This window comes from Anomaloglossus baeobatrachus, chromosome 8 (assembly GCF_048569485.1).
Source record: "Anomaloglossus baeobatrachus isolate aAnoBae1 chromosome 8, aAnoBae1.hap1, whole genome shotgun sequence".
Taxonomy (NCBI): Eukaryota; Metazoa; Chordata; class Amphibia; order Anura; family Aromobatidae; genus Anomaloglossus; species Anomaloglossus baeobatrachus.
In genome coordinates, this window is record NC_134360.1 from 240197163 (window position 1) to 240211531 (window position 14369).

At 44.3% G+C, this 14369-nt stretch overlaps 2 protein-coding genes across 6 annotated transcripts in view; one reads left to right on the forward strand and one right to left on the reverse strand.

Annotated features, from left to right (window-relative positions):
* Positions 1-11818, forward strand: part of TIE1 (tyrosine kinase with immunoglobulin like and EGF like domains 1) — a 46791-nt gene extending 34973 nt beyond the window's left edge. The window contains exons 12-23 of the mRNA XM_075320438.1: positions 28-315; positions 3982-4272; positions 5299-5492; positions 6125-6335; positions 7555-7665; positions 7765-7955; positions 8233-8346; positions 9274-9344; positions 9454-9494; positions 10179-10275; positions 10356-10455; positions 11413-11818. Coding sequence (XP_075176553.1) covers positions 28-315; positions 3982-4272; positions 5299-5492; positions 6125-6335; positions 7555-7665; positions 7765-7955; positions 8233-8346; positions 9274-9344; positions 9454-9494; positions 10179-10275; positions 10356-10455; positions 11413-11484 — 1781 coding nt within the window. The 3' untranslated portion in view covers positions 11485-11818. The remainder of the gene's footprint in view (positions 1-27; positions 316-3981; positions 4273-5298; positions 5493-6124; positions 6336-7554; positions 7666-7764; positions 7956-8232; positions 8347-9273; positions 9345-9453; positions 9495-10178; positions 10276-10355; positions 10456-11412) is intronic.
* C8H1orf210 (chromosome 8 C1orf210 homolog) overlaps positions 1-14369 on the reverse strand; it is a 358767-nt gene that overhangs the window by 92214 nt on the left and 252184 nt on the right. The gene's annotated exons all lie outside the window — the stretch shown is intronic.

Consider the following 14369-nt stretch of genomic DNA (forward strand, 5'->3'; position numbering starts at 1 on the left):
GTTCATTTTGTTCTTTCTTGTCTACAGAGCCCACAGTGAAGCCAGAGATCAAGGGCTACTCCATAGAAGACAACACGTTATACATAAACTGGCAGCTCCCCACCTATAGCAGTGTCGGGAGCGGCTACCTGCTCAAGATCTATCATCCCGCCAACCGTCTTATCCGCCAGGAGAACGTCACCTCCATAGACGTCCTGTCTGCCCGGATTTATGGCCTCAGCTCCAAGACAGAGTTCACCTTCAGAGTCCTCATATACCACTGCACCAGCCTGGGACCCCCATCCGACCCCTACATCATCTTTCTCAACAGCAAAGGTGAGAGCGGCCCCTACTCTGAGGGACAAAACAAATCCTCTGATAATAAACAAATTACAATCAAAAGGTCTGCAACTTTGTATTCTCCTTTGGTAGAGGAGGTTCTGTTACAATGTATCATTTCAGACAAAGCACATATCCCTGGACATCAAGGTTTTGTACAAGGCTACGGCCAGGGGTGTAACTACAATAGGTGCCGGGTTTGCAATTGTACCCGGGCCCTGCTGTCTAGGGGGCCCAAAAAATCCCTTTGGAGTATATGAATAAACATCGGCAACATCGTCCTCATGAATGTCTCCGATTACAAGAAAATGTGTATGGATATCCTGGGAGATAAATCGAGTTATGAAAAACTTGATAGGAACCCCACATCTGACTACCTGCTGTTTCTAAAAGGGCTACTGAGTGATGCACGTGACAAGGGTTTAATTAATAAGTCGGAATTTGATTTCCTCTATCCTCTTTTCCCAGTGACTCCTACCTTCTACTGTCTGCCCAAGGTACATAAGGGCCTTTCTCCATTGCGAGGCAGACCAATAGTGTCTGGTATTGGGAGTGTCTCGCAAAATGTGGGTGTCTATGCTGATCGTGTGTTGAGACCCTTTGTTACATCTTTGGGTTCCTATCTCAAGGACACTACAGATCTACTCAAAAAGTTGGAGGGAGTCACAGTGGAGGAGGATGTCATCTTCGTCAGCATCGACGTTGAATCCCTGTACTCCTCGATCAGACACGAATTGGGTCTACAAGCGGTGGCCTATTTTTTGAGGAGTAGGGGGCAACAATTTGAGGATCATAATTCCTTTCTTTTAAGTCTCGTCGATTTCTGTTTAAGGAACAATATCTTTCTTTTTGATGGACAGGTCTACCACCAGTTGAGGGGGACTGCGATGGGGAGTCCAGTGGCCCCATCGTATGCTAACCTCCTCCTCGGCTGGTGGGAGGAGACTTGTGTTTTTGGCGATTGTTCCCCCGTTTCCCAGGACAAGGTGGTCCTATGGTGTCGTTTTATAGATGACGTGTTTGTTCTGTGGAAGGGTACCGAAGACGAAATTGTAAAAACTGTCGCTGCACTTAATGATAACCCTTTTGGCCTCTACTTTACTTGTGAATTTGACAAGTGGAGGCTGCCCTTTTTGGATGTCCTTGTGGAGAGGGATTCTATGGGTAATATTCATACCAGCACATATAGAAAACCAACTGCAACGAACTCACTCCTACGTTGGGAGAGCAGTCATCCGAATAGTTTGAAGAAGGGCATCCCAAAGGGGCAATTTTTCAGGCTTAAACGAAATTGCTCGGAAGAGCAAGGCTTTCGTGAACAGGCCCGTGACTTGAGCCTCAGATTTCATCATAGGGGCTATCCAGATCATGTCATAAACAAGGCTTTTCTAGAGACCCAAAAGAAGACAAGAAATGATCTTCTACACGGACCAGGGAGACCAACACTAAATGAGGATGTTATTCGTTTCATCACTACTTTCAATAACGGATCAGGGGAGGTGAGACGGATCCTCGAGAAGCACTGGTCCATTCTGAGAATGGATGAGGACATTGGAAAGTGTCTTTCCAGCACTCCCTCGGTGACGTATAGGAAGGCCCGCTCTATTAAAGATAGACTTGTCCACAGTCATTTTTCCAGCCATACAAAAACATGGCTGGTCAACCCTGTTAAGGGATGCTATAAATGTAGTGGATGCATTGCATGCGGGTCGCTTAATCCAGGGAAATTCTTTTTCTCCTATGTCATGGGTAAACGTTACGAGATACGAAGTTTCATTAATTGTAGAACAAAGGGCGTTATTTATAAGGCCACGTGCGTTTGCCATAAGGAGTACATAGGTAAGACCAAAAGGGAATTTAGAAGGAGGATTGGGGAGCACATCCGGGACATCCGTTTGGGTAATGATACCCCTGTGGCTCGCCATGTTACGGAGTACCACGCAGGGGACCCCGGATCTATCAGTTTTCAGGGCATTGATGTTGTGGCCCCTCCCTTTAGAGGAGGCGATTGGGATAAGAAAATCCTCAGACAGGAAACCAAATGGATCTTTTGGCTGAAGACGTGCAAACCACTGGGCCTTAATGACACTCTTTCCTTCGCACCCTTTGTGGTGGATTAGTTTAGATTAGTGCCAGGAGGGACAGTCGTCGTCCGAGTGGGGGCACCATCCACCGTACTATCTTAGGGTGCCGACCTCCACAAATAGGTAGGACTAGCTTTGGTTAGAATGAGTAATAGTCGTAATGGTTGGTGGAGGTTCCTCCTTTTCCCCCCCCATTTTTCCAATATAGATCATTTTGCATTGTCCCTACCTATTGTGCTTCTCGGATCCGATCTCTTCTCCTGCTTGCCTATCCCTCTCTTTTATTTTTGGTTATTATTAATATTTTTTCATCTAATATGTTGTTCTCTTCGGGATTGGATCTCTTTTTCTTTATTCGGCCCCCCTCTTGTATGTGTATTTTTATGTCCTGTTGCTATATTTAGAGCCTGCTTACCTTACCTGGGTCAACTATGACTTTTGTCTGGTTTTTTTTGGTCACCCATTCCTTGTGCGAATGGGATTACTTTAACACTAATGGTTCGTTATATCGCTATGATAGCGATTTCACTAGTGGCCATTTTCCTGTAGCCTTTCATGTGTATAACGGCTGCCATAGTTACGCTTTCTTGGTGACGCGCACGGGGTGGTCCCGATCACATGACCCGGAAGTGAGCTCACCATCCTTTCTGCGGATGTGACGTCAGACGCCACTCCAAGCAACCGGCACTTTAAAACTTGGCGGCGCGGCTTGTGGGGCGCGCTCTGCCCAGGAATCTTTTGATCCTGATGGAAGTAAGTTACCCGCTGCGCGCTTGTGATGTGCCGGTGTGCCTTGATGGCGAGGACTCTTTTGTGACGGAGTTTTGTTTGTCATGTTTTTTCTGCAGTATTTCTGTGCTATATTGTGTGGGTCATATGTATGACCGGACATCTCCCCTGATGATATAATCTAAAGAAACGCGTTGGGAGAAGCTTTCACACCGCTGGGTATGCGTTTGTTACCTGTGGGGATCCTAGGTCATAGGTCTGAAGACCGGGTATCCTGCTTTTTGGTAAATCAAAACCATCCAGCATCAGGTGTTTACAGTAACCAGGAAATGGGTATACGGCAGATGGGGTAAGACCGTTCCTTTTTCCTCTCGTTATTGCTACTGCTGCTATTAATGCGACTTACATGCAGCATCGTTTATTGACACAATACTCACATCCTCAAACCATAGGGTGTTTTATGTGTTAGCCAGTTGGTCCGTTTGGATCAGGATTAATGGTTCTGGCTATTTTTCTCTATTGTTTGTCCTTTTAAACCAGGTCCTTTATCTGACCTTTTTACTTATTTTGATAATATTAAAAGTTAATTTTTAGGCGTAATTAATTCATTCACTTTGCTAATACAGTATATGAATAAACCAATGCAATGGGCCCCGATAGAGATTTTGTATTGGATCCCATGAACTTCAGCTTACACCACTGCTGCTGGCTCTTGCCTTCAATGAGACACTGTAACAGACTCTCAGATGTGAGCGATTAGTGATTTTTTTTTTTATAGGTCGTCATCCTCAGCTTTTCCAGTAGGTTCTTTGCTTACTTCCATTTCTTTCTACATCCACTGTGTCCACAGGTCCCTCTCCCCCCAAAGATGTCCACGCCGACCCCCTCTCCAGGGAGAGTGTGAAGCTGATCTGGTCTCCCCCCGATGACCCTAATGGAGGGATCATTAAATATACGGTGGAGAGCCGGAGGCTGGGGGCTTCTGGGGGGCAGCAGTGGGCGGACACGGAGGGCAACAACCAGACCTGGTACATCATCAGCGGCCTGAACACCAGCACCCTGTACCAGTTCAGAGTCCGGGCGAACTCCAGAGTCCCCGGAGAATGGAGCCACATTGCGATGGCAGCCACATACAGCGACGGTAATTGTCCTGCCTGGTCTGTATTACTTATACAGTGCGTCCACCCATATCCTGTCCACCGCCATTAACTTGAGAACGGCGGCAGCTATAGGCATAGAAGTGGTGTCTAGGTATAGTAAGGTAGCCATGCGCTACGCAATGAAACCACCTATAGCGCCACCTGGTGGAAAACAACGGAGTTAGTATTTTTCTCTTGAAAACGGAACGAGATAGAGAAAAAAAGTGAATTAAAAAATTGTAGGGCATCATCAATTCAATACGAATCGACACCTTGCATACAGAAATGCTATGATATGAAACCCATGACCCCCCAAAACATTGAATGCTGATCATGCATATGGCGCTCATTTAACTTTGATGCTCAAAGTGGCCCCCGTCAGCTGCAATGCACATCTGGACTCTGCACAGCATACTGTATCTTGCTGCACGTTGTGCAATATGGTAGGTGACACGTTTGCACAAGCATCTGTGATACGTCGTCGTAGGTCCTGCAATGTTGGTTGAGGGGTCGCATACACCTGCTGTTTGATGTGACTTCACAGAAAGAAGTCCAATGGTGTCAGGTCCGGTGAGCGTGGCGGCCACTCCACGCAGCCACCATACCCAATGACTTGTAGGAAGGTCTCCATGAGATATCACTTCCCGTCCGCAGCCTTGTGAGTTTTACACGTTCTAATCATAGCATTTCTGTATGCAAGGTGTCGATTCATATTGAATTGATGATGCCCTACAACTTTGTAATTCACTTTTTTTCCTCTATCTCGTTCCGTTTTCGAGATAAAAATGCTAATTCCGTTGTTTTCCACCAGGTGGCGCTATAGGTGGTTTCATTGCGTAACACATGGCTACTTTACTATACATAGACACCACTTCTATGCCTATAGCTGCTGCCGTTCTCAAGTTAATGGCGGTGGACAGGATATGGGTGGACACACTGTATGTATACTAATACTACTATTACTACCAGTGGTTTAATTTGTCCTGATCCCTCATCCCGCTTGTAGTAAACGTCATTTGTCTCCGCAGAGCCCCCCGTCATGGCCACCAGTGAGGAGGTCCGGAGTTTCCAAGCCTCCAGTACTGGGCAGCAGCTCCTCCTGGCGATCATCGGCTCCGTGTCCGTCACGTGCTTCACCATTATTGTCGCGCTTCTCGCTCTTTTCTGCATCAAAAAGAATTTATTCCATCGCAGAAGAATGTTCACATATCAGTCTGGATCTGTAAGTGACCCCTTTAATGTCAGCTCATTACAGACAGCTGCCAAATAAAGGGCAAGTAGGGGGTGGCACAGGGTGCGGCACACACGGGTCAAATGCCCCATATGAGACCAGTACTATGAATACTTATGGGACAGGAGTTTCACAAACATAACAGTATATCCACATCTGTCCACTAGGTGGCAGCAAATCCACTGCTATATTTTTGCACTCAGACAAAAGAATAAACCAGCTGGGGCTTATAACAATGCAGGAGCTTATAAGAGGAGCTGATATCTGTTCTCAGCATTGGAGATAACAGTGGTAATGACAGATACCAGAGAACAATAGATTTTTTTTTTTCGCCTGTTCCACAGTCAGTTTCTGCTTGATCTGAAATGGCTGAAAACAGAGAACAATAGATCAAGTTTGTTTCCAAAAAGGTTACCTGAAAGGCAGACTTTAGGGATAGTTTCCCTTTTAAGAACTGACCAATCTGTAACATTAGCAAAAACCTGATACAGGTTTGTAACAGCAAAATCCAGGCACATGCTTAACAAAACTGGCTGATGACAGAGGACAATAGCTCTGGCTGCTTTCAGTAGATGACATATTGCGCTGCTGCTGATGATATTTTTTAAATATTTCTTTCTAAGGGAGAAGAAACCATCCTGCAGTTCAGTTCAGGGACGCTGACCCTCACCCGGCGGCCGAGACCCCAGACAGAGCCCTTCTCGTACCCCATCCTGGACTGGGCAGACATCAAGTTTGAAGATGTGATAGGTGAAGGGAACTTTGGTCAAGTCATTAAGGCCATGATCAAAAAAGACGGGGTGCGGATGAACGCAGCTATCAAAATGCTAAAAGGTAAGAAAGCGATTGCTAGTCATACCGGACCCCAGAGCTGCAATAGGGGAGTGTGCATGCACTGAAACTTGGAGCCACAATGTACATTCCCCTTTAAACAAGTTTATAGTGTACGCTGACTAAAAACTATCCTGTACTGAGGCAGATTTACATTAGCTCTTATGCTCCAATCACATCCGGAGCTGCACTCAGTATTCTGCTGTTACATCATGTCCTAAGTATTAATTACACTCAGCGCTGCACTCAATAATCTGTTCTAGTATGTATTAGTCACATCCAGAGCTGCACTCAAAAACCTGCAGTTACATCACATCTAATTCATTAGTCACATGCGGAGCTGAATCCAGTATTCTGGTGTTCCATCATGTCTATTGTATAATTTACATCAAGAGCTATATGCAGTATTCTGCTGTTATATTATGTTGTATGCATTAGTAATATCCAGCGATGTATTCAGTATTCTGCTGTTACATTAGATCTAATGCATTGGTCACATCCAGAGCTGCATTCAGTATTCTGATATTACATCATATCTAATGCATTGGTCACATCCAGAGCTGCATTCAATATTCTGATATTACATCATATCTAATGCATTGGTCACATCCAGAGCTGCATTCAATATTCTGATATTACATCAAATCTAATGCATTGAATGCATTGGTCACATCCAGAGCTGCATTCAGTATTCTGCTGTTACATCATGTCTAATGCATTGATCACATTCAGGGCTGCATTCAGTATTTTGCTGTTACATCATGTCTAATGCATTGGTCACATCCAGAGCTGCATTCAATATTCTGCTGTTACATCATGTCTAATGTATTGGTCACATCCACAGCTGCATTCAATATTCTGATGTTACATCATGTCTAATGCATTGGTCACATCCAGAGCTGCATTCAGTATTCTGCTGTTACATCATGTCTAATGCATTGGTCACATCCAGAGCTGCATTCAATATTCTGATGTTACATCATGTCTAATGCATTGATCACATCCAGAGCTGCATTCAGTATTCTACTGTTATAACATGTTTAATGCGTTATGAGCAGGTCTGGGCTGAATGTAAATAAAAATGTTTTCACTGACAGTCAGCAGAGATCTTGATAACGATGATAAATGGAAATGCAAAGACCTGACCATATTTTTTTCTATTATAATCTGTTTACTCAATAGAACTCTATTGTTCCATTTTATTTTTTTATTTCTTTTTTAGAATTTGCATCAGAGAACGACCACAGAGACTTTGCCGGAGAACTGGAAGTCCTATGTAAACTGGGGCATCACCCAAATATCATCAATCTGCTGGGAGCTTGTGAGAACAGAGGTAACGCACACCCTGCAGTGCCGCTGTCCCCACCACAGGTCCTGGAGATTATTGGCCATTCATCCTTATGTATTGGGGCTTCGTTCACCTGTTTTGTAGGATATCTCTATATAGCCATTGAATACGCCCCATTTGGGAACTTGCTGGACTACTTACGGAAAAGCCGAGTCCTGGAGACGGATCCTGCCTTCGCCAAGGAGCACGGCACGGCGTCCACCCTGACCTCCCAGCAGCTCCTGCAGTTTGCCTCAGATGTAGCAAAAGGCATGCAGTACCTGAGCGAGAAGCAGGTGAGATGATGATGAGGGTTGTTGTCCTTTATGGCAGAGATGACAACATAGACCGAGTGACCACCACTAATAGCAGCACATGGGGCATGTCACCCAGCTTTCCACAAACCCTGCACGACACTAAACCTGCTGCATTATACAGTTACATTCCTCCCTGCCCCTTCTCTTATTCCACCTACTTTTATGAATGTCCTTAATATGCTCAATAATATTCATGAACCAGGAAGATCAGGATGAACTATAAGGGATTATATATTTATCTTTGTTATCTGCTTAGTTTATTCATAGGGATCTAGCTGCCAGAAATGTTCTTGTTGGCGAAAATATGGCTGCGAAAATTGCAGATTTTGGGCTTTCAAGAGGAGAAGAGGTTTATGTGAAGAAGACGATGGTAAGTGATACAAATGGATGTACTGTATGTACGTATGACTGTAAAAAAAGACTGAACAAGTGCAACTGCTACACTCGTATCAGAGAAATAAATACATTACATTACTGATCCTGTACTGATCCTGAGTTACCTCCTGTATTATACTCCAGAGCTGCACTCACTATTCTGCTGGTGCAGTCACTGTGTACATACATTACATTATTTATCCTGTACTGATCCTGAGTTACCTCCTGTATTATACTCCAGAGCTGCACTCACTATTCTGCTGGTGTAGTGGTGCAGTCACTGTGTACATACATTACATTACTCATCATGTACTGATCCTGAGTTACCTCCTGTATTATACTCCAGAGCTGCACTCACTATTCTGCTGGTGCAGTCACTGTGTCCATACATTACATTACTTATCCTGCACTAATCCTGAGTTACATCTTGTATTATGCTCCAGAGCTGCACTCACTATTCTGCTGGTGCAGTCACTGTGTACATACATTACATATCCTGCACTGATCCTGAGTTACCTCCTTTATTATCCTCCAGAGCTGCACTCACTATTCTGCTGGTGCAGTCACTGTGCACATACATTACATTACTAATCCTGTACTGATCCTGAGTTACATCGTGTATTATCCTCCAGAGCTGCACTCACTATTCTGCTGGTGCAGTCACTGTGCACATACATTACATTACTAATCCTGTACTGATCCTGAGTTACATCGTGTATTATCCTCCAGAGCTGCCCTCACTATTCTGCTGGTGCAGTCTCTGTGTAAATACATTACATTACTAAGGGTAATGGGAGTTTATTTATCTATTGGCAGGTGCACACAGCCATACAAAAACTAAACTCCTCTCAGAAAAAAAATGGAGAATTGACTTTGACTCTTTAGATTGTTCCTTCGATTAATGATGGTTTCCACTTCTCAGGGTCGCCTCCCGGTGCGCTGGATGGCCATCGAGTCCCTCAATTACAGTGTGTATACTACAAAGAGCGATGTGTAAGTGCCCCCTATAGAAGTATCCGCGTCGTGGACGGAGGGGAGGGGCACGGAGCTGGGGTATTTCAGCACCGCTATAATATGTGTGTGCTTCTCCTTATCTTCACAGCTGGTCTTTTGGGGTCCTCCTCTGGGAGATTGTCAGTTTAGGTAAGTGACGAATCTTCCGGTTCTTTGATCTTGAGGGAAAGGGTAAAATCCTAAAACTATGTAACAATTGAAATTAGTTTGTAGTTTTTTTTTTTAGAAACAGATTATTTTCAAAATTTTAATATTATAAAAGAAGTAGAATAGTTTTCATGCCGATAAATAAGCAGACAGTTCCTGTTTACTGCAGTCTGTGCATCAGCTGAGCTGTATAGACTGGGACAGAGAAGCAGAGTCATCTCAGTCGGGAATTTTGTGGCAGGAGAGTAACCGTGTGCACACAGATAAGTGTGTCTGTAGCTCCCTGGTCTCTGTTCTTATCACTTCCATATTAATCTACAACCCTGCACTGTGTATACAGGAAGGACGTGTGCATCTTTAATATGGCCGCCATCACTGAAGGTTTAAAAAAAATCAAAAAAAATTTAGTACAACTTTTTGAAAACCTGAACAAACTTATTTTTATAGTTTTCTACCAATGGAAATGTAATAAATGGAGTGAAATCACATATATAAGCTATTTACTTTAAAAGCGTACATATCATTAGAGGTATGGGCTGGAGAATTAAAGGGGATGTCTAATTTAGAAAACCTTACCCCAGATGGGGAGACTTCCTGGTAATTGGGGGCTCTAATATCGATACTGGACTCTCCGCTATAAGAACCGTCTCCATCATGTGTTTCCAGGTGGGACTCCATATTGTGGAATGACCTGTGCGGAGCTCTATGAAAACTTACCGCAGGGTTACAGGATGGAAAAACCCCGGAACTGCGATGACGAGGTGTAAGTGAGGGCACGGGATGGCTTGTTTCCCCGTCCTGTCCTGGATGGGGGTCCGAACTGATGATGTGCATTTGTTTCAGGTATGAGCTGATGCGTCAGTGCTGGAGGGACCGTCCCTACGAGCGGCCACCATTTACCCAAATATCGTTACAGCTCATCCGCATGTTGGAGGCCAGGAAGGTAAGAATGGAGCCAATACTCCGCATACTGAGAAGGAGAAGAGTATAGCGGTAAATAAAAAGAACCAGGGGCCGCGTTACTAATAATAATGTTATTTTTATATAGCACTACCATATTCCAAAGCGCTTTACATACATCAGCATTACTGTCCCCATTGGGGCTCATAATCTAAATTCCCTATCTGTATGTCTTTGGAGTGTGGGAGGAAACCGGAGAACCTGGAGGAAACCCACGCAAACACGGGGAGGACATACAAACTGCTTGCAGATGTTCTCCTTGGTGGGATTTGAACCCAGGTCCCCAGCGCTGCAAGACTGTAGTGCTAACCACTGAGCCACCGCAAGACTGAAATGCTAACCACTGAGCCACTGCAACACTGTAGTGCTAACAACTGAGCCACTGCAACACCGTAGTGCTAACCACTGAGCCACCACAAGACTGTAGTGCTAACCACTGAGCCACAAGACTGTAGTGCTAACCATTGAGCCACCGCAAGACTGTAGTGCTAACCACTGAGCCACCGCAAGACTGTAGTGCTAACCACTGAGCCACCGCAAGACTTCAGTGCTAACCACTGAGCCACCGCAAGACTGCAGTGCTAACCACTGATCCACCGCAACACTGCAGTGCTAACCACTGAGCCACCGCAAGATTGCAATGCTAACCACTGAGCCACCGTGCCACCGCATTACAGCTCCCCAAATTTTAGACCTGGGAAATCAAAGCTGAATATTTGGCCAACCTACTCCTATGCAGCAAAGTGATTCATCAGTTGATATTTAGCATTTTGCACCTACATTTGTTCTCATGTATAGTTATTTCTAGTATGGCAAAGAAATAAGGGTGCAAGGAATTTTGCAACAGGGTGTGATTAAAGGGGAGCTGTTTGGGGGTGTAGCATAAGAGGTTTCGGGCATCACTTGTTGACACTATCGCACCTCTATTCGTCTCTTTCAGGCCTATGTGAACATGGCTTTATTTGAGAATTTCACGTATGCTGGAATTGATGCGACGGCTGAAGAAGCGTAAGAGATGGAAGAGCGAGGATGTTATGGACTCTGCACACTTGGAGATATGGACTCTGTATATAAGGACTAATGTTCCCGGCGTCTTCTCGGAGAGGTGGACCATGGAGAGTAGCGGAGCCCATGGCCGGATCCCGGGCCTCTGTACTGTCAGTCATCTCCGACTCCGTCCACAAACCACAGGAATGGGTAACATGGAGATGTCAATGCGCACAGCTGGAGGAGTGTGATAAGAGCCAGCTCCCCACTACAGCTCCACACTGCCATATGTAAAGCCCCCTCTGCCCCTGTACAGTCCCCCACACCTATACTGCCACAATAAACCTCATTACTTTGTAGCTGGTCTTACTTTTCCTTCACTATATCTCATCATCTTACTACAGAAACAAAGTATCAACTACAAGTCATCAGAAAGTCTGCCCCATGGAGCTGTACGGGGTCTCCTAGTGCGGGCTGTGTAAGGATTTGTGCACACAGAGGTTTTTAGAGTGTGGCCGCATCAAAGAACGCCTAAAATATTGCATAAAGTCTGTTAAACAGACTAATCCTATTCATTTGCATCATAAAACCACTTTGCTGGTCGTATGATTTTTTTTTTTCCACTTCAGGTTTTGAAAACCACCTGATAGGAAAAATGAGCATGCGTGTCCCATCTATGAATCGGCCCCGATAGCAAATGCTCCAAACTTGGCACCGTACAATAAAGACCGCAAAGAAAAGGTTCACAAAAAAAACTCTCCAAAAAGCTACAAAACCAAAACAGAAAAAATCCTCCACAAAGGAACATTTCCTAAAGCGGCTTCCACTAGAAAACATCTAATTTTTGACCACCCTAAAAAAGACCCCAACAGTCTCTGTGTGAACGAAGTCTAATGGATGGAGCTGTGATCAGAATTATTGATGTTCCAAAAATGAATAGACAAAAATATGTATCATTGACTGCAAAGAGGCCGTGTCCGCTCTCCGGACTGTTTTAGTGAATTTGACAAAAAGAAAAATCAAAGTTCTATTTTTTGTTATCTCTGCATTTTGCTGTTCCTCTGTTAGTCCTCCAGGAAATATATACATTACCTTTCCTCTTCTGAATAGGGTGTATCTCCACATAGTCTGACACTATTAGCACGGATTAGATGGCTTCACTGTGTAGAGAAACGCTCCCATAACAAGTGGAATGGTAACAATTTATTTGTAAACCTTTCCAAGAAGAACAACAGAGGAATATCAGAAAGCTGGCGCTGGGCACCCCCATACTTAGAGAAATGTGGGGCATGTTTGTACGTTTTGTTTATTTTGCCTGCAGTGATGTTGAAACCTATAATCATGGTATATTGCACAGATACCAGTGATCCTAAAGCATGAGAAAGCTTTCTATGCAGCAGCCCTCATCTCTAGATCCATGCCCATTATTTCTCTGTACCCTTGTAGCTCTTCTGGAAACGTCTGGTCAAAGTGGTCAACCCCAATAAAGTGAAAGGGTCTTTTGCATTCTAAACCCACACTAAATGTTAGCTGCATAGAACTCTATAGATACAGCATATAAACCCTATGGACATGTATAAATGCACATTCATGAACATGGCCATAACACTTCGATAATTCTGATAAAATGCACATTATGTGCAACAATTCACATGTATATGGCTGCAAAAAAAGAGGGGTGCTCCCTGCACAGCTGGGGTTGTTGTCTGTGTAATCTGTGTAATCTCCCAGTAATCTGCAATGGTCTGAAGTGCACCTCCAACCAATGATTAATGGTGCTTATGCTTGTGAGCCCTAAACTTGGAGCTGTTTTAAAGAGTTAAAAGGATTTTCAGGTTTCAAAAAACTCCACCCCCTCGGCTGCAGGTTGTTTTAAAAACAAACAACAAACTGAGCTTTATTCACCCTCCTCTGGTCCAGTGTTGAGTGTCAGTGTCTGTTATCATACGTCAGTAATTAATCAGTGAGCTCAGCAGCTCTGAGCAGGTCGTTATCGCCTACTGGTGCAGAGCCACTGAGCTCAGTAATTGGCTGCAGCACTGTCACCACTGAGCTCATTAATTGATTGCAGCACAGTCACCACTGAGCTCATTAATTGATTGCAGCACAGTCACCACTGAGCTCAGTAATTGATTGCAGCATAGCCCCACTGAGCTCAGTAATTGACTGAAATGCTGTGGCCACTGAGCTAAGTAATTGATTGCAACGCTGTCACCACTGAGCTCAGTAATTGATTGCAACGCTGTCACCACTGAGCTCAGTAATTGATTGCAGCGCTGTTGTCATGATGTGGGCTCTGCAGATTATAAAAGACACTGAGGGCAGCAGTGGAGACTCAGTGCTGGACCAGGAGAGGGTGAGTGAGGCACATATTTATTTAGTAAACAAACAGCATCTGGAGCATACAGAATTTCTGAAAGCGGAAAATGCCTTTAACATTGTTTAAGAAGGGAGCTCAGAGGGGTTTAAACTATGTATTCCTCTTGTTGTGTCAATACATTACCATTTTCCAAGATCTCCGCATGATGTCAGGTAATAGAGATATTATTGCTGACGGTTTGTTACAGTTGTGTCCAGTCTAGATAATCCTCTGTGAGCTAAACACAGCAGCGGCAGCAATCTCTCTGCCCTCCATTTGTTACATTTTACCTGCCTTCACATTGTATCGGTCTGGTGACCGGCTGAGACAATTGTTTAGACTGGATAAAATTGGGGCAACCCTGTCCTTATCTGATGTGGACCCTTTAATAGTTCAATACAACCCAATATCGTAATCTGCACCTGGTGGTTCTCCAAATGTTGGAACTATTATTCTCAGCATTCACTGACAATGCTGGGAGTTGTAGTTTCACATAAGTGGACCCCTACATAAAGGAATTAGTAGCGTGTCATGTTCTTGCAGGCTCTTAT